The 20,570-nt window shown below is 37.2% G+C and overlaps 1 protein-coding gene across 2 annotated transcripts in view; it reads right to left on the bottom strand.

Moving 5' to 3' along the window:
• IL7R (interleukin 7 receptor) overlaps window positions 1-17,758 on the bottom strand; it is a 30,778-nt gene extending 13,020 nt beyond the window's left edge. For both annotated transcript variants that reach the window (XM_077760183.1, XM_077760189.1), the window contains exons 1-3: window positions 17,600-17,758; window positions 13,173-13,311; window positions 2,069-2,226 (exon numbers count right to left, since the gene is read on the bottom strand). In XM_077760183.1, the coding sequence (XP_077616309.1) occupies window positions 2,069-2,226; window positions 13,173-13,311; window positions 17,600-17,681 (379 nt within the window). In that variant the 5' untranslated portion in view covers window positions 17,682-17,758. The remainder of the gene's footprint in view (window positions 1-2,068; window positions 2,227-13,172; window positions 13,312-17,599) is intronic.
• Window positions 17,759-20,570: the final 2,812 nt, after the last annotated feature.

The raw sequence follows: 20,570 nt of genomic DNA, 5'->3' as shown, positions 1-20,570 counted from the left end.
TGAAACAGGCTCCAGGCTCTGAGCTGGCAGTCAGCACAGAGCCCGACGCGAGGCTCGAACCCACGAACCGCGAGATCATGACCTAAGCGAAAGTCGGACGCCTAACCGACTAAGCCACCCAGGCGCCCCATAATCTCTTTATCATTACTATATTGATGAAGAAACCATCTCAGAGGGGTTAATTAACTTAAGTTCAGTCTCCTATAAAACAGTTTGATAGGATTTAAATCCAATTCTGTCTGATTATGAGGCTCACTCTTCTTCATTTGGCTTTTGTTTCTGTACTCCATTATCTCACTCTGGCTTGTACAGGTGTCCTGTCTCTGGCCCAGAGAGTGTCTTTGAGATTAGAAAAAGTTGCTCATTCCTCAAGCAACATTTTTATAAGTTAATTTATTCTGTAAACAAACTGAACAATTATACAGACTCATTCTACCAAGACAAATGGGAAGGCAGGAAGCTGACCCTCTAGCCTTACCAGAGGGCCCATACCTAAAGAAGGGGAAGTGAAGAGCAGGTGGTTGCAGGGTAGCTCTGGTCTAGGGCTCAATCAGGCGCTTCCATTATAAATTCAATTAAATGACAGTTCTGCTAAGAAAATGTCACCTTAGGAAACTGAAGAAGGTGCTACTGAGTGGCATGCCTCCACTATCTCTCATCTAGTTGTTTAGGGGTGCCTTCCAAAGCCCAAACGAGCTCACCACACCAAGTTCACAAGAACCCAGACTAACAGAGTGAGCACAACTACCCTTCTCCCTTGGCCTGTCAGATGTGGCTTGGTTGGTTTGCTTCTGCTGAGATATAGAAAATGGGCTTCTGAGAGCATTGGATATGTGAGATCTGGGGTTTCAGATCATCAGGGTGCTATCTGGAGTCTTGACTAGTCACATACTTACTCTGTAAAATGCCATGACCCTGTCAGAGGACTAAGAATCTCTGTGCCTTCCCTACTTGTTCTCAGTGTAGTGAATATATATTTGCAACTCCAATGTAAACATTTAGACATGGTGCTCTTGTGCAGTGCACAAACTGAGCATCCATCCATAACAGCCTAGTCTCCAAATGACCAAAATCTAGCTTGCTTGTGTCCTATATTTAGAATTACCTTGCAGTTACATTGGTTGTGGCTTATGTTGCTGTGTGTTCAATATGCACAACCATTTGGCTAATGACTCTTCTTCACCATTGCTGCATTTTTACAGGATAATTACTCACACATGGAACTTCTGTTTTCATCCTTTATTTTACCGATTTAGTGAGGCAAAGCTGAGACTAGATTCAAAGTTTCTCACCTCTTTGTTGTCTCTAATGAGTATTGTTCTTTTACCTTTAATTTTCTTTTTGTATATTTAGGTGAAAAAACGATTGAGAATTGGGAAAGAGAGTGAGCCATAGTATTTAAAACCAGTAAAAGAATGCACCTCTTCAATCAAAATAACTTGATAAATTAACTAAACACACTCAGAATATGGTGGGTATATGGGAAGAAGAATACAAGGAATTCAGGAGAAGGCAAGATGAAGAAGGAAAGTACATACATTGGTGGATGACAGGGGCCCAGCTCCAGTGACTTCATGTAGAACTCTTCCTGCAATGTGTAGGTGCCATTCTCTATCCTTCATAGCTGAGTTTGAAGACCTTCATAATTATTTTTTAACTTAAAAAAATGTTTATTCTTGAAGGACAGACAGAGTGTGAGCAGAGGAGGGGCAAAGAGAGAAAGAGACACAGAACTGGAAGCAAGATCGAGGCTCCAAGCTGTGAGCACAGAGCCTGATGAGGGGCTCAAACTTACAAACTATGAGATCATGACTTGAGCCAAAGTCGGGTGTTTAACCAATTGAGCCACCCAGGCAACCCCCTCAGAATTCTTTCATATTAAGAATAAGTGTCACATGCTTCAAAACTTCCATTTCTTTAAAACATTCCTTCCTTTAAGAAATTTGTTATTTTCTATTGCAAAGAGCTTTCATGATTTGTCTACTTTTAACATACAGAAAGTCCAGACATGATCAGTGTCTTCATATATGCCCAAATGGCAAACATACCCCCATATACAACTTCTTACCTATCTTGACTACATTCATTTTCCTGCAAGTTATCTTCTTTTCTTTAAGCTTCACACATATTTCGCTGTCTCCAATCAGTAAGAATTTCTTTGTCTTGATGAAATACATCTCTCGCAGTTTATTAAAAGTCAAGCATTTCACATCCAAAAGGGCCCCACTGTAGAAACAAAAAGGGAATCCATCTTAATTCAAGTAAGAGTTTCTACACACAAGGGAATAGTATTACATGTACATTTCAGTTGCATGACTTCAACTCTGTCTGGATAGGTGTTTGTGTGTGTGTGTGTGTGTGTGTGTGTGTGTGTGTGTGTGTGAGAGAGAGAGAGAGAGAGAGAAAGAAATAATTAAATAATGTGGCTTTTTGCTTCCATCACACCTAGTGATGATATACTTAGGCATCAGATGCAACTGAATCTGAAACTGTCAAAGCATGTTCATGAAAAATTTTGAAAATTCCTATTTTTAAATAATTGATCATTGAAAAACAAAAATATTGTTTAGGTGGGTAGATAATTGCCCTTTTTGATGTTTTGCAGAAATAAATTCAGGAAATAAAGGCTGTGAAGAAATATTGACCAAAACAAAGTTAAAGGAAATGATACAATAGTCTAGAGGATTATATACATAAAACCATATATAATTAATGAGTAATTTAAGGATTTTCAAAGGTAATTTTGACTGTGCTCCACTTTTACGTCATCAACAGACTTTAAAATCAACCCTTCTTCCCATGTTCCTTAGCTTAACACAATAGCAATGATCTAGGAATTGAATTCTGTCACTTCTATAATTTCTTTTTCCTGATTAAGATCAGTCTTTCAAGAAACTGAGGAGGAGAGATCATTGCTTATTGTACAACTAGCATCAAAAGCTTAACATTGCACTTTTTTTTTCAATAAAAAGTATAAGTACTAGGTCCAGTAATAGCAGAACAACTTATACTAACTTTCCAATATATAACTATTATAAATCTAGGACAAGATATTTTTGAAATCCTATTTAAAAGCTTTAAAGAGTAATCAGAAGTATGCAGAAGTGAGATGGAATTTTTAAAAAGTTTACTTATTTAATTTGAGAAAGAGTCAGAGTGGGCAGGGGAGGAGCAGAAAGACGGGGAGACAGAGAATTCCAAGCAGACTCCACGCTGTCAGTCCAGAGCCCAATGTGGAGCTTGAACCCATGAACTGTGAGATCATGACCTGCACCAAAATCAAGAGTTAGAGGCTTGACCAATTGAGTCACCCATGCACTCTGAGAGGGAATTTTATCCTTTAAAAAGGGTGGATGAGATCCTTATTTCTGCTTTTTTTCTTTTTATGTGTTTGATAGCACTCCTCATGTCACACTGTGACAGGCATCTAGAATCTAACAGAAAGCCACAGTTTCATTGTCTTGATAAGTTAGGGGACTCCCTATGTGGCTGGATATTTTTAGCTGGGAAAAGTCTACAAATGAGGAATCTATGGAGAGATCTGCATATAAACTCTGCTCATATCCTTATATGGCCCTTTAATTATCAGATGTGAAGGAGATTCTAAGGAAACCATGGGATAGCAATAGCTAGATGGCTCTAGAAATAACTGATCTGAGATTTTAGGTACTATCTCAAAAGAAAAAAGAATTTAAATATTAATTCAGTCAAGTTAACTGAGTAACAGAGCTAAAATCAACACCTGGCAGAGTAAGTTAACAGAATCTAGAAAACTTATTATTGATGTCTTTTCTATATTCAAAACCTGCTACAAATGACTTAAAAATTTTTTAAGGGGCGCCTGGGTGGCTTAGTCGGTTAAACCTCTGACTTTCGCTTAGGTCATGATCTCGCGGTTCGTGGGTTTGAGCCCCGCGTCGGGCTCTGTGCTGACTGCCAGCTCAGAGCCTGGAGCCTGTTTCAGTCTGTGACTCCCTCTCTCTCTGACCCTCCCCTGCTCACGCTGTCTCTCTCTCTCTCTCCTAGAAATAAATAAAAAACATTAAAAAAAATTTTTTTTTTAAATGTTTTCTTTATTTATGAGAGAGAGACAGCGTGAGCAGGGGAGGGAGACACAGAATCTGAAACAGGTTCTAGTCTCTGAGCTAGCTGTCAGCACAGAGCCTGACGCGGGGCTCAAACCCACGAACGGAGAGATCATGACCTGAGCTGAAGTCGGACACTTAACCGACTGAGCCACCCAAGCGCCCCAAAATGACTTTAAAAAAAAGAAAAATGAGACCCATAGTCAAGACAAAAAACAGTCAATGGAAACTGATCCTGACACAACCAGATGTTAGAATTAGCAGAAAGGGACTTTAAGGCAGCTTTTGTAAATGTGTTCAAGGGCTAAAAAAAAAAGAATATGGTCATAATGATTGAACAGATATATAATGTTAGTGGAGAAATGGAAACTGTAAAAGAAAACAAAATGAAAATGCTATAACTGACAAGTAAATCTAAAATCTTTAAAAATATACTGAGTGTATTGCATGGACTTAATAACAGATTAAAGATGGCAGAAGAAAGGGTTAATGAACTTCAGGATAGATCAATAGAAGTATTCAGTCTGAAAAAACAAATTCTCAGTGACTTGTAGGATGATATCAAGACTATTCATGGAAGAACACTACCTCAGCCTGAAAAAGGAAATATAGGCCGACTCTATAAATAATATCATACCTAATGGTGACATTGTGAACATTTTCCCCTGAGATAAGGACAAAACAGGAATATTCACTTTCATGATTTTATTCAACAATTTACTGGTTGTTCTAGTCAGTGTACAAAGCAAGAAAAACAAACAAAAACATGTCCAGGTTGGAAAGGAAGACAAAAAGCCTTTCTTTATTAGCAGACAACATTATATAGATTCTCCAACACAATTACAGGAACTAGTAAGGTGAATTCATCAAAGTCAGGACATAAAGGACAATTATATTTCCACAGACTAGTATCAAACAATGGGAAATAAAATTTAAAAACAACAGCTTCATTTATGATACCAATGAAAACATAAAATGCTTAGATATAAAGTTAATAAAGGATGTTCAAGGCCTCTGAAATAGAAGTTATAAAATATTCCTTAGAACTATTAAAGGAGATCTAAATAAGTGAAGAAGTACATTCATGGGTTAGCAAATTTAGTAGTAAGAAGATGCTAATTTCCCCTAACTTGGTGTATATATTAGTCAAAATCTCAGCAGAATTTTAAAAAATTGACAAATTAATTCAAAAATTTATGTGGAAATACAAAGAACTCAGAAAATCTGAAGCAACATTGAAAAATTAGAACAAATATGTAAGATTCAGAGCAGCTGATTTCAAATTTACTATAAAGCTATGATAACTGGACAGTCTTAGCACTGGTTTAAGAATAAATATGTGGATAAATAGAAAGTGTGGAGAGTTCAGAAACAGTCTCACACATAGAAGGTTAACTGATTTTCAATACAAATACCCTATTTAGTCAATGGGAAATAGAAAATCTTTTCAGCATATTGTCCTGGAAAAACTAAACAAATGTAAGGAAAATATGACCCTTAATCTTATACAAAATTAATTAGGTACGGATCGTAAACCTAAATGTAAAGGCTTAAACTACAAAATATCTAGAATAAAACATAGGAAAATGTCTTTCTGACTTTAGAAATGGAAAAAGGTAGTAATGACACACAAAACAGTTAAACATAAAAGAGAAAAAAAAGGGTGTCTGAGTGCCTCGGTGGGTTGAGCGATGGACTCGGTTTTTGCTCAGGTCGTGATTTCATGGTTCTTGCGTTTGAGCGCCAGGTGGGGCTCTTTACTAACAGCCTGCTTGGGATTCTCTCTCTCCCTCTCTCTCTCTCTGCCCCTCCCCTGCTTGTCCACAGGCATAAGCTTGTGCGCATGCATGCTCTCTCTCTCTCTCTCTCTCTCTCTCTCACACACACACACACACACACACACTCTGTCTCTCACTCTCAAAATAAATAAATAAATTTAAGAGCTTGGGTGGCTCAGTAGATTGAGCATGGGACTTCAGCTCAGGTCATGATCTCACAGTTTGTGAGTTTGAACCCCAAATATGGCTTCTGTGCAGACAGCTTGAAGCTTTGAGTCAGCTTCAGACTCTGTGTCTCCCTCTCTCTTTCTGCCCTTCCCCAGCTCACGTTGTCACTATCTCTCAAAAGTAAACTTAAAAAGTATCTGCTGCACCTTTACAAGAAAAAATAAACTTTAAAAAAAAAGAGGACAAAAGGACATTGGACTTTTATCAAAATGAAAGCTTTCTGTCTACTAAACTATACCTTAAGAAAATGAAATGGCAAGCTACACACCAGCAGAAAATAGTTGTAATGCAGATATCCAACAAAGGAATTGGATCCAGAACATAGTCATCAACAATAAAAGGATAAATAATTGGGTGAAAAGGACAGAAGGCTTTAGTAGACACTTGCTACAAGAAGACATGCAAATGGCCAGCAAGTACTCAAAATGATGGTCAACATGATTTATTATTTGAAATATGTAAATAAAATCACAAGATACTATTTCAAAGCCAAATGTTGGAGATGACTTGTGGCTCTCGCACTCTGTTGGTTAGAGAGTAGAATGGTATAACCACTTTGGAAAACTGCTGGTCAGTTTCTTACCGCTAAACACACACTGACCCTATGATATAGCAATTCCACTCTGAGGTTTTTACTATGGAGAAATGAACAAACTAATTTGTACAAAAATTTTAATAGCAACTTAAAACTTAAGAGTCTCAAATTTGAAAAAATAAAACCTCCAATGTCCATGAAAAGGAGGAAGGATTACAAGTTTGTGATATATTCATTCAGTGGAATGTGATATATTCATTCATTCAATAAAAACTCAGCAGTTGAAAAGATGCGATCTGAAACATGCATCAATGTGGATAAATCTCAAAAATAAAAGAGTAAACAGTGTGTTATTCCATTTATAAGAACTATTGGAAACTGGCAAAACCAAAGGGTGATGTATTGTTCACAGGGGATGAGTGGCAAGAAGGAGACAGGAAGGTAAAAGAAATGTTCTGTATGAAAGAAAGAATGAAAGATATGTACTCTTATTGTACAAATAATTAAACAATGCAGAATAAAAATAAAAGTCTAATTTCTCTTTCTTTCCAACCCTCAATTTAATTTCCCTTTCCTGTGATAAACATGATTACCAATTTGTTTTCCTATATGCTCTTCCAGCCAAATAGCCCTGAAAAGAGGGATAGCTGGCTCAAATTGAAAGTGAGGATAGTGGCAAGGAAAAAAAATATTTTGTATGAGTTTGCTTGCATGAAAAGAATTCTTTTCATTAATCATATATTTTTTAAAAAGATCACAGAGAATATATTCTAAAAATGTCCTTTACTACCTACAGTACGGAATGTGTTGGTTTTCTTTGCTAAATTGGATTTGTGTACACTTTTCTCAGCATGTGCTCAAGTGAGCCTTTTCCAGGAATGTTCCTGGATTCTGAGAAGAAAGAACATGTCTGTGTGGCTTGAAGTGAGGTGAGTGTGGGGTTAAAATCTGAGGAGGAAGCCTCAGCTTTATGTGCATAATCTCCCAATTCTGGGCTGCTGTGGTTTTTGAGTGACTGGTTACATGCCTGCATTCAAACAAAGATAGAGATGGATGAAAAAATTTTAAGTTTATTAATTGGCTAAATAGATTTACTATTTGTGGAACATCCCTTAAAATTGCCACCCCCTCCCTCCCAAAAAACCAGTTGTTTTTGTTAACTGTTAATCTTTTAGGGTATGCAGTTGTATGGCTTTAAGTGTGTGTGTGTGTGTGTGTGTGTGTGTGTGTTGGAGTTTCTAGACAGTGTGTCCCTCATTGGGCTAACTGGGTTTTCCCCCTTGGAATAGAGTAAATATTAAAAGCAAATTTTTAAGTTGGGCCGGATGGATACCAGGGAACAGACGTGGGAGGAATGTCACATGGAAAGTTCCAAAGATGGCCAACATTTCATAATTTGATAAATAAAGATAGAAGGGTAGAATTGGAGCAGGATTCCACTTCTGAATTTTAGTTAAACATATGATGTGGAGAAATTAGAAAGACAATGCCTTTTAGTTTAGTCGTTGAGTTTAGAATATATTTGTAAGTAAAGCATAGTACAATATTCAGTTATAAACCCTTACCAAGTAGCAAGTTTTTGGTATTGTTGAAAGTTTAAGAAGAACCTAAAATGGTATTCTTGGTTCATTCCCAATTTTTGGAAAATGAGGTAAATGAGCAATAAAAAAATAAAGTATCACCCTATGGTTGGCTTGTGAGCCTGGGCATCCTGTTAAAGGATCTGAATTCCAGGAGCCACCCTATGTGTAGGGGGAGCCATGTTTGTTGCTAAGAAAAACCTATGGCCTGGAATAGACAAATCTTGCTTTGTGCCAATGACACTGGCTTCAGGCAACTGGAGGAAACTAGTGTCTTCCTCATGAGAAGGTAATTCAGTTCAATCTAATTCATTTCAAGTCACTTAACTAAGTTGAAACAATTTACTTGGTTGCAAACTATGTATTGTTAAAGTTAGAAATATTCTAGAACGACACTGTCCAATGCAATAGCCACCTCTTGATATGTGGTTATTGAATATTTGAAGTGTCACACTGTGATGTGCTTTAACTATGAAATATGCAACAGTTTTTGAATATGCAAAAAGTAATGTAAAATATCTCATTAATATTTTTGTTTGTATTAATTATATGGTGAAATGATATCTTGGATATAGTAGATTAAATAAAGTATATTATTAAATCAATATTAAGTTAAATTAATGTCACCTATTTATATTTCATTTCTTAGAATGTGGCTATTAGAAAGTTTAGAATTATATACATGGCTCACACATTTGTGGATTACACTGTATTTCTGCTGGATAGAGCCATTTTAGGATATTTTGTGGGGAGAAAAAAGCCCACAAGTATCCATGTTAAAATTAAACACAGAGACCACACTTGAAAATTCTCTGAATAAACAAAAGCAGCTAGTCATATATGTAAATCTTATTTTAGCTTACTTTACAAGACAAGCAAGATGAACTTTACCTGAGTCACTTCTTGCCTATGCCTCTGAAAATCATAAGCAAGACTTAAATCATTTGCCAAAATTGATATGAGGTAATCACCAACCAATTTCCTTTTGGTTAAGAAAATTCTAATATTGTAGCCAATCACTGTAAAGAATAGACACTCGTTGCCTTTACACTATATAAGTTGCATTATAACATATACCTCTGAGCCTCATTCCATATTTTAGTTTGAGTACACGTGGGTTGTAAACTGTCTTTTTGGTACCTGCACAATAACTTTAAGAAATTACTATTTCAATGGTTCACTGGCTTTACTTCTATTTTTTTTTCTTTCATATACTTTTGATCCCAAGTGGTACTATACAAATTTGGGCCTGTAGGATCTTCCCAGAGGACATCAACTGTAAGCCACTCACACAAACCCTCTTGTTCTGAAAATAGGGAGAGATTCCTGGGGAGACCATAGTTCCTGCTTCTTCACCCCACCTCCAGCTTTCTAAATCTCTTTCAATCCTGTCTGGTTTAGCTTGATAAATGCATTTCTCCTGATGGGGCAGACAGATACCTACATGGAAATATTTTTATTTTTTTATTTGTTTTTAATGTTTATTTATTTTCCAGAGACAGCGAGACAGAGTGCAAGCGAGGGAGGGGCAGAGAGAGAGAGAGTCACAGAATCTGAAACAGGCTCCAAGCTCTGAGCTGTCAGCACAGAGCCCGGCGCAGGGCTCAAACCCACAAACTGTGAGATCATGACCTGAGCCGAAGTCAGATACTTAACCAACTGAGCCACCCAGGTGCCCCAATCTACATGGAAATATTAAAAAGAAAAAAAAAAAAAAAGAAACGAAAGCAAACCGTAGCCTTTATTTCTCATTTGGCCCGGAAAGACAATCTATCTCAAAAATATTGAGCATCTTTGAGAGTTAGCATGGCATACTGAAGAAGGACTAAGTTAATAACACGTGACAGATAGTGCTAGGTAAGTCTAGAATATGAGGTAGATTTGGCAGGGTGCCTGTGACATTGATGGTAAAATATGGGAAGTGATATCTGTAAGTGGCATACGGAGGTGACTGTGATGTCCCCAAGAATGTGGAAATAAAACAAAATCAGTTCCCTTCTGAGAGCTGACTGTGGACCTTATACCAACACCTAAAAAGCAAGGTCCCAAAGTCAAGTGCCCATGGTGTGTACAAAAGTAACATAAATGAGAAAAGTGGGTCTACTTTCAGGGCTGCGATTTAATTGTCCATCCACAAAAGCAGCAGGAATTCTGTTTAGACACTTTTGTTGGATGGGCCTGCTATGATCAAATCTGATTTTTAAAGAGATATCTAGATGTTTAAATGCTAGTAGCTAGTGTTAAAAAATTAAGCGCTTTGAGATCTGAAATAACTAAGACTAAATAACTCTAGTCTTAAAATCAACAAACAAATTTCCTTTGTTTTGCTCCTATATTTATTGAACAACCTTTTGATCACATTTGTAATAAAAATAAGTCTACGCTGAAAATTAAGTACCATTTACAGGTACTGACTATATGCCAACCATCCGAATGCAATGTAGTTGTTACGATCAGAGAGCTTAAGTAGCAACTCTTTGGTCACAGAGATCCTTAAGTGTTACTGTGGGGATTCTACCTAAGTGCCTGCTTTTAGTGCCTCTGTTGTGTTATTTCAGGTACCTGAGGGGTGGTTAAGAGTCTGGTTAATAAAAAATTTTCAGGTCCACCAGTAAGAGTGGATTTATATTGATATATACCCTCTTGCCCCACTCTGTTCCTCCTCTCCAAAAACCTACTCCTATAGGTCCTGAGCCCAGTATGAATATTTGGGCATTTAACATAATTGTATCTATCAATGTGAAATTGTCAATTGGCATTCTGGTAATCTAAGTCTGTGATTTTGGCTAATACAAGTCTATTCCTGGGAGATGGATCCTCTCATTGAACACCAAGTAATTTGGTTTCTAACCCTGGGAAACTGATGACCAGATCAGGCAGGTGATAAACTCATCTAGGAAAATGCCCCTAATAAGCCCTCCTGGGAAACAGCATCTGGTTTCTATCAACAATTCCACTTGTGTAAAGACTTCAGCAGAAAGTACATCTTACAGTGACTTCCAATTTCTTCTTTATAAACATGTTAAAGGAACAGAAAGCTCCAATGAAGCTACTTTCATTGGAAAAGCAACCTAGCCTATTTAGCAAATACAGCACTCTAAGTGACTTTGACTTGAGAAACAATGTTACTCCTGAGCCTAGGAGTTGTATGAAAAGTCCCCCTCAAGGTGTGGATACCTTCACAAACACAGCTGCTCTCCAGAAACACCTTAAGTTCCTCAAACTTACTGTTTCACACTGAAAATATGTCTAAGACAATCCCTTTCCAACTGAAGTATATAAATCCAATTGAAAACCCCCAATGGATGCTGCAGATAGATTACAATATGATAGAAAAAATCAAAAGACTTGCAAAAGGAAGTGGGTAAGTTTGTTCAAGTGGTCAAGGAAGTGGTGTGAGTGAAAGTGGACAGAAAGGTCAGCCTCAGACTCCTGAGGAGAAACTATATGAATGCTGCTATCCACCAAATAGCCTGGTGAAGAACCCAAAGTCATACAACTATTGGAGGGGTTTTTATGCATAAAAATGAGTGTGTGGTTTAAATGAACTCTTTGGCTGTTTTAGTCTGGTCTAGTTGCCGTATAGATTCTGGACATTGTAGGTTCCTGTTCTCCGGACATATTTTATTCCTGGAAAGTATGTTATAGAAGTGAACCAAGACAAGCAGACTGAGAACGCCCAATGGAATTCAAGTCCAAGACAATGTTCTCAAATGACTGCATCAGGAAGCACTACATGAGCCCATGCAGGAAGCTCCTGTAATTTAATGTAAGGCATGGAATTTAGGACTTGTCTAGACCATATATTAGGGGGATTGGTGAGGGTCTACTGAGTTTAAGAAGCCCTCTTTTGCTACTGGTGAGTCTTGACTCCCTTTTCTTGGTAACCTACTTAGGTCATTTGATGTGAATTTGGAGATAGCCCTATGTTGGAATTCCACGTTGGAATTTTTTTTCCAAGTCATCACAGACAGTAACCCTCATCAATGAGATGGTTTGTGGAGGGAAAGGAAAGTTCTCTGAGTTTTTTCAACAAACTTTCAAATCAGAGAGAGACTTTCTCTTTTTCTTTGTCTTTTCCTTGTGGCCTCATGAAAATAAGAGCCAGATTATTCCTGCTGATTTTTGGAAAATTGATACTAAGAGTATCATTTGAAGTCAAATTGTGCCAAGAAGGTGAAAGTTAGGTCTGTATTCATAGATTTTGTTATTTTAATGTATCTTTCCCAGTAATTACATACTGGATGTGTCTTCCAATTAAATTATTAATATTTTTTAAGTTTATTTTGAGAAAGAGAGAGAGCATGAAAGGGAGAGGCACAGAGAGAGAGGGAGAGAGAATCCCAAGCAGGTTCCATGCTGTCAGCACAGAGCCCAATGTGGGACTCAAACTCACAAACCGTGAGATCATGACTGGAGCCAAAATGGAGAGTCGGATGCTCAACCAACTGAGCCACCGAGGCACCCCTCTAATTAAATTATTAAATTATTAAATTATTTAATTATCCAAACCCCTGTATGAATTCGTACAACTCATTTAATAGGTGAAGAAACTGAGGACTAGATAAGTTACATAACTTGCTTTAGGTTGAAAAGCTAAGACGGTGCTGGTATTAGGATTAGAAACCAGGCATCAGTGCTCCAGAGTGCAACAAGAAACTAGATTGTCTCATGTTAGGCAAAGAAATCTGGGGGGAGTAGTGTCCTAGGAAAACCAGATTTAAAGTCTGCTACAAAGTCAGGAGGGTTGTGAGGTGTCCAGGTGCTTGCTGTATCAGCAGGGACTGACTGACAGGTTAGCCCATGAAAATATCTTTGCTGTAGTATTTTGGTGAAGAACAAGGAGTTTCAGGAGGTTTTTGGAATTCAATAGATTTTACTTAGGCTCATATTCCTTCTTTTGCTGAGCAGCACATGAAAAGAGAGACAGGATTTCCAGGCACCCATAGGAGCCAATATTCCTCACCATATTTCAAATTCCAGATTGGTGCTGTTGACATCTGGGTCGTCAAAAGTACAGGTCAGCAAGTGCTGGGATCCATCTACTTCCAACTGACTGTAGCACGAGAATGGATAATCATCCAGCTCGGCATCATCAAAGTCTCCTGGGAGGAACAAACATGTATCTGTTAATGAAGCAAATGAGTGCATCCTTTTGAAATCTGGAATGACATTAATCAAACGGCAGCCTTTTGGAGCAGACATGAAGGAGATACAATAAGTTTATCTAAAGAAGAAAAGCCCAAGGCAAAAGACAGAAAAACCAAAATCAAAACCAAAACGATCCCAAATCCAAACCAAAATAATACCTACAGAGCACAGATTTTTCTAGAAGAAAAAAGTCATCAAAATTAATAAATAACCTCCAAATATTTATTTTTTAAATAGACTATACCCTTTTTTTTTAAAAAAAACCATATACTTATTTATTTTTGAGAGAGAGAACAAGAGAGAGAGAGAGAGAGGGAGACACAGTATCGGAAGCAAGCTCCAGGCTTCGAGCTGTCAGCGCAGAGCCTGATGTGGGGTTGGAACCCATGAACCATGAGATCATGACCTCAGCCAAAAAGGAGATTTGGACACTCAACCCACTGAGCCACCTAAGTGCCCCTACCTCCAAATATTTCTAAATATTTCTGTCATGGAATTAGTGCATTGGATCTAGAATAAAATACTAAACATACTTTTTCCTTTTTACACTATAATTTCTTCTGTTAATTAATGCATTTCAAATAAGAGATACTTTATCTCCATTACTCAAATGCTACCTAATCTAGCCTTTGACTTTATTACTAATCTTTGATTATTTTCTCCCAAGTATTTTTTTTTAATGAAGGAAGATGAGAACTATCATACAGTCAGAAGTTCACTTTTTTAAGAGATAGCTTTCCCTTGCCTAAATAGGCATTCCAACTAAAAGTACAATTGATTATCTCTATTGTGTAAATATTTATTTAAATCAACTTGTCTTAGGCTACTAAGGCAAATGTAATTAGATTAAATCTGCTAGGACTCAGATCTGGTGGATTTTCCACAAATCCTATAGGTATGACTTCAGTGCTTATAGATCCTTCTTCTATAGACACTGTGTCTTATAGATATTAACAGAATTCTGGAAGTATGTAGTAAACCAGAATCTTTTTTCAATCACTTTTAGTAAGTACAATCTGTCATAGATAGTATTCAATTTCTTAAACTGGGTTGAGGCCCTTAAGATTAAATAGACATTTTGTACCTATATGTCACAATATTTAACAGAAAAAAATGTGTCAGCAAATATGCTTGGACAGGGATCTGAAAAATCCAGAGTAACAGAAGCCATTCTCATAGTAATCAAGTGTGAGCTATGATGGCTTCCAGGTCCACTGATACTAAAAATTAAGTTGGCCCATCTATACAAGAAATCAGAAGCTTCTTCAAATAGGATACAGAATATACTACAATTAAACCCCAGTTGAAGGTCCTGAAGGTTATGAAATGTACAAATAGCATCCTCTTTACTTAAATTACCAAGTAGTTCTGTGGGAAAATTAGTAAAGCTGGTTGTGAGTGGAGTGGACCAATTAGTTGAGTCACAGGTTGGTTCAGCAAAAGCCACAAATCTTGAAAAACTACATAGAGATAAAAAGCTGTGGGCACTGCTCTATCTGACCATTCCTAGAATCCATAGGCTTATAATTCTGTCACTAGCAAAGACTCTTTATGTAATTTCATTAGGGGATCCCTTCCTGATAACAGTTGGATTTTGTGTTTGTTTTTTGAAAGAGACAGAGAGTCTTAAGCAGGCTCCATGCCCTGCACAGAGCCTGTCGTGAGGCTGGATCTCATGACCATTAGATCATGACCTGAGCCAAAATCAAGAGTCAGACAGATGCTTAACTGACTGAGCCACCCAGGTGCTCCCTGATAACAGTTTTAAATAACGACGGACAACTCGCATTAGGACTCACATTTTAAAGCATGTTCATTCCTAATCTGATAGGATTTAAGACCTTGTCTCCTAAGAACTGGCTTTTTTCTCGGTGGAACAGTGGTGGTTTTAGCCTGCCTTTACACAACAGTCCACACTGTGTCTTTTCTTTAAGTATGTTTTCTCTCCTTTAAGTTTTCCACTAATCCTATACAAGAGAACCTACATTATTATTTGGATTCAGACTTCTGTGGATCAGCTTTGTCTCCAAAATTCTTTAGTATACAATATAAGCCAGAGAACAGAGTCTAGCAGATGCTGAGCACCAGCAGAACAAGGCATACCCAGCACCCTTAGCCATCCAGACTGGGGAAGTGAGTCTGATGTATATTCTCATACAATATACAAAACATTGGTCATACAATTAAAGTGGGTATGTTTTGAGAAGCAGCTTACTGGCTCTTTAGGAGGTGTTATTGAACAAAACTGCTGTGTAACCAAGAAAAATTCCCCTCAACAACTTGCAAAATTGCATGGCATTTTACAAAAATAATGTTCTACCTGATCTAAGCTGGAAAACTCTTAGGTAAGAGTCTTATACACAGTGGTTAAGACCTACGGCACCAGAGCTGGACAGACGTGGGTTTAAATTCTGGCTATTCTACTTTGTAGCTGTGGTTCCTGTTGGGTTACTCAACCTCTCTATACCTCAGTGTTTTGATATGGAAACTCACATTTTATGAGAATCATTGAACAAATATATGCAAAGAGTTAGCTTAGAATATAGTAAACACCTGATAAGGGTTAGCTATGACTATTATTATTTTTTTGGTTTGTTTTTGAGAAATAAGTAATGAAGGTAAATTAAGAATTCTAATTCTAAGAATATACATGAAACCTTTGGGTATCCTTTGAAAGAGAGTTCTATGTCGAAGATATTATTACTATGACTTTGAAATTTACACAGATCTTTTTAACAGTGAGTTAACTTATTATTCTTTCAATCCTCACTAGCTAAGCATATTTGTCTATAAAAATTTAATTTTTTAGAATATGCATTATTGACAAGGCTGTGTGGTTTGGAAATCTTCCTGTTGAATTAGTTGATCAAAAACATACATGGTTTAGATTTTTACAAAATATTCCTTTCTTCTCTTTATCATCCTTGCGGTTATCAGAAAACAAATCTTTCAACAAACAGCAGTGGATTATTATATACCCCAAACTGAAAAGTACTTTGAGGTGATCAATGTGGATGGGTGGTTATAGATTTCCTAAATAAAACTGGAATTTAAAAAGTTGAAGTGAAACTCAGCTTTCAGTTAGAATTCTTATTTCATTTTCAAAATGTATGGTCACCAGAAAGAAACAGAGGGAAAATATTATACCCCAGAGAGTAAGAATTAGGTGTTACCTGTCAAGCAGCTATCCATGCAAACACAGGGCAGTATGTACCAAGGAATTATGATCATCCCCACAAAGTGAATCATATATGGTCACACTGAAAAATGTCAGCCCTCTGACAATTCCATCAGTGGAAATATTCTAGGGATTTCCACCCTTAGTAATTACATGACTATCATATCTAAGCTGAGTCATTAGGCTGATGTCTTTGATATCTTTGATAGGAAAATACTTTTCAACTGTTAGAGTGAAAGGGTTTAATTATCAGGAGCAAATGAGTGGTCCAAATTCCCAGGTGTCTCCTCTTGCTGTCGTTTTGTCTTTCTTTACAGTTGTAATTATGACCCAGTTCCTAAGTAGACAGCACAGGCTTGTAGGTGGTAAGTATTTCAAGGATCCCAAAGAGAATTATTATATGATGATAAATGTGTTGATATGAAGATAATTAAATTTATTTGAATGAGACAGCTCATACAGATCTTTCTCTATTCAGTTATTCACTAAAAATCTCACATAAATATAAAAACTGAAGTATTTTGAAGAAATTTTCAAATATTCAATTCAAATATTAATGTCTACTATGTTCTAGACACTTTTAGATGCTGGAGGTTTGGTGATGGTAAGTGCAGACAAAGCTGTTCTTTCTGGACATTATTTTATCATGAGAGTTATGCTTTTGGAACCTCTTAAAAGCTAAACAAAATAAATCTAGCTTGATTTTTTTTTAACAAGGTAAAATTACCTTGGAGATTCTCCAACAAGCATACCCGTTGCATCTATATGGGTATTCTTTTTATAAGAGTAGAGACATTGACCAGTATTTAAGATCCACATTTAGAGAGTTAAATGCATTCCTTCTAGACAATTCTAAGACTTTATACCATCCACAGTATTGTTCCCTGGCCTCCTGTCCCAGTGGTTAGAACTTAACAAATGACAGAAAAATGACAGAATATGTGGTAAGTTCTCCAACTCCGTTCCAACCCAGTGCCCATATCAGGTCTGTTGGGGATCTACGTAACCTGACGCATATGCTAGAGATAATCTGAAATCCTAAAGAAAAGTTAGAAATGACTCACCATTCTGTGCATAGCCACTTTCTCCAGAAACGACTTGAAGTAAATAGAAAACCATACCAAAAGATGTACCTAGAATCGTCATTCTGAGAGAGAGAAAGAGAGGAGAGAGGAGGTGTGTGAGCCTGTGTGTAGGAATGAATGAGAGTCAGAGCACCAGTGAAGCAGAGAGAGAGAGACACCAATCTACAGCTTTAGCACTTTATACTTCTTTAACCACAGACAGGGGGAAGTATAAACACAGCAAAAAAGAAGGCAAGTGCCAGAAACAGGAAGTCTGAGTAAAAGTATTGCTGTTGTAAGCAGAGGTAGAGGAAATGAAGGGATAGAGCATTTGAATTAATGTGCCTTTTTGGTATTCCTGTCAGTCCCCAAACTTACTGTGCTTATTCCAGAATAAGGTAGCAAATTCAAGTATAGCCCAAAATACCTGAGACTATAGAGTGTGAATAAGGCTCAGTTCAAAAAAATAATCACAAGGCAAAACTGTAAACTTACATAACTAACCAATTGATTGGGGTAAGTTTTGCTTTAAGAAAAGATTCTGCACTTTATTAAGTAATTTATTGCAGGTTATTTATAAATACTTCATCTCCAGTTTCTGAATATACATACTAGAGAATTTCACAAGAACTACAAATGTTTGTTATGTTTTCTGTGTATCCCTGGTACTTACTTATACCTCACTAATCCAAGTAGGAATTCAAGAATTATTTATTTAGCTTAGAAGTTGGCAAACTATGGCCAAGGGGCAAAATTTGGCCTACCACCTATTTTTGCAAATAAAGTTTTATTGAAACACAGTTGCTTTTGTGCTACAGCAGCAGAGCTGCTGCGGGACCTGCGGCAGAAACTGTATGGCACACAAAGTGTAAAATTTTTACTCTGTGGTCTTTCACAGAAAAAAACCTGTTGATCCCTTGTTTAATGGATAAATAGTTATTTTCTCAGTGTATTTATAATAGGATTATATTTTTGAAAATCTGATTGCCACACATTTCAGGAACATATGGCATTTGCAAACCAAACTAATATATACAGTATATACAAGGGGCAGAAGCCTGAGACAGTGACAAAGATAATTCAAAGATTACCCTAAACTTGTGTGCCAATCAAAACTATTCCCAACATGGCATCAGGGTTAAAGTAGTGACAATTGTTAAGCCTAAGTGACTTCCTGGTAATTGTTGGATCTTTTTCTTTAAACCGCTACTAGTGTTTGGATGATGGTTGATAGCAATCCTTGTTATCAACAGACAGAGGAAACCTTCTGGAAGATGGAGGTCTGCTCAGGTCTTCTACTGGCTAATCACCTGGATTCAAGCCATGAAACCCTACTCAGCTCTCTTTTAGAAATAAGCCACAAGACTGAAATTATAAGGTGATGAGTATTGAGATGCTGAGTAGAGAGTGTGTAGTGAACTTCTGTTTGATTCAATGATATTGGGTAGAATTGGTCCCACAAGACTATAAAAATGGCTAAATTAGCAAAGATGAACAACACCCCCCAGTGTGTAAAACAGAGAATCTTTGAAAGCTGCATGAGTTCACTTAGCTCATCACATACAGTTATTGTGACAAATATATATATATATTTATATCTCGACCAATCCAGGCCTCATGAATTGTTCAGATTATCACTCCATGGGTGAGTAATTGGGTTGTGTCTCTTTAAATTCTCTTGTTTATCATTTAAGTGGACTATCATTTTGATTGTATCTCTTTCCTTTAGTTGTGAAGATGTAAAAGAACAAAGTCAAGACACAATATTTTGGTACAGCATGTGCTAGTTTGCTCAGGGGATTTCCACTGGTGTACTTACTCTTTTTGGGTGGGGCAGGAGATGCTGGAAGACCTAGAGAGAAACCTAGATATAATGTGATGAGCTCAAAGAAATGAGAAGCCTCATGAGTCAGTCCTTCTAGAGATTCTTGGGGAACAAATGGTGCTTTCTCTGTTTTGTTCACCCAGGTCTTGCTAGTCTTTTGAAACTTAGGAAAGCTGGGGAAGAACAGCCTTGCTCCACCTATTACACCAAATGAGAGAAATTCACCTTGTTGCTTTGTCATTACTGTCCATGAGAGAAGTGGAGTGCTAAGAAAAGCAGATCAAGAAAGATGCTCAGGGAACCATAGCCTCCAAATGAGAAGCCAGGATCCCAGCAATTGGACAGAAGACAAAGCAGATCCTTGGACGCTGCAGCCTGGTTGGGGCACACATCCTTCCTTTCTCTTCTCCCACCATTTCCTTTCATCACTATCTTCTCTCTTCCCCCTCTGCTATGTTGTCTTCCTATGATGTGGTGAATCATGGAAAAGGAAAGGCATTTTAATGTTTCTCATATACAAGCAGAACACAATAACTTTGTAAGACTCCCAGTGTCAGTTGCTCACAACTTTCCTTTCTTCCTTTGTGTGTGAATGTGTGTGAGTGCATGTGTGTGTGTGATCGTTCAGACCATTTATTAAGCAGAGAAAGCACAGAATGCTTTTCTTTTATTTTCCTACTGTAATAAGTTACATGCCCTTTGTATATAATAGGTAGAGTCCGGAAGAGCTTGGAGAACATACCTTTTAGCTAGATTTGAGATTCCAGGATGGTGGTGTGCACCCCTTATTCAAATTTGTTGTTTGGTTTCTTGGTAGAAGTCCACTCCAGGAAGTTCCAGATTTTCTCTTTGTTTCCCAGTCAGTGAAGTCAAAGATTTTCCTGGGCAAATTCAGGCTGAGAATCTTAACCACTAATCTTCATAATCTGGACTCCTCTCTTAGGACCAGAAATTTGATTTCCATACTTAACAGAAATTATAAATTTAGTGGGACAGGCACCAGTGCATTATCTCTTTCAGCATCCTTGGGAAACAAACTGTTTCAAGGGCCAAAGCCCTTCTCAGAGTCAGTTTTTATATGAAGCTTAGAAAACAGCCATTAACATTCAGTAATTTGTCCTAAATGAGAAAGATTTCAAAGTCACT

This window comes from Crocuta crocuta, unplaced genomic scaffold (genome assembly GCF_008692635.1).
Source record: "Crocuta crocuta isolate KB4526 unplaced genomic scaffold, BGI_CrCroc_1.0 scaffold150, whole genome shotgun sequence".
In the NCBI taxonomy this organism is placed as follows: domain Eukaryota; kingdom Metazoa; phylum Chordata; class Mammalia; order Carnivora; family Hyaenidae; genus Crocuta; species Crocuta crocuta.
The sequence above is the reverse complement of the archived record's forward strand: the minus strand, read 5'-3'. Positions and strand labels throughout refer to the sequence as shown.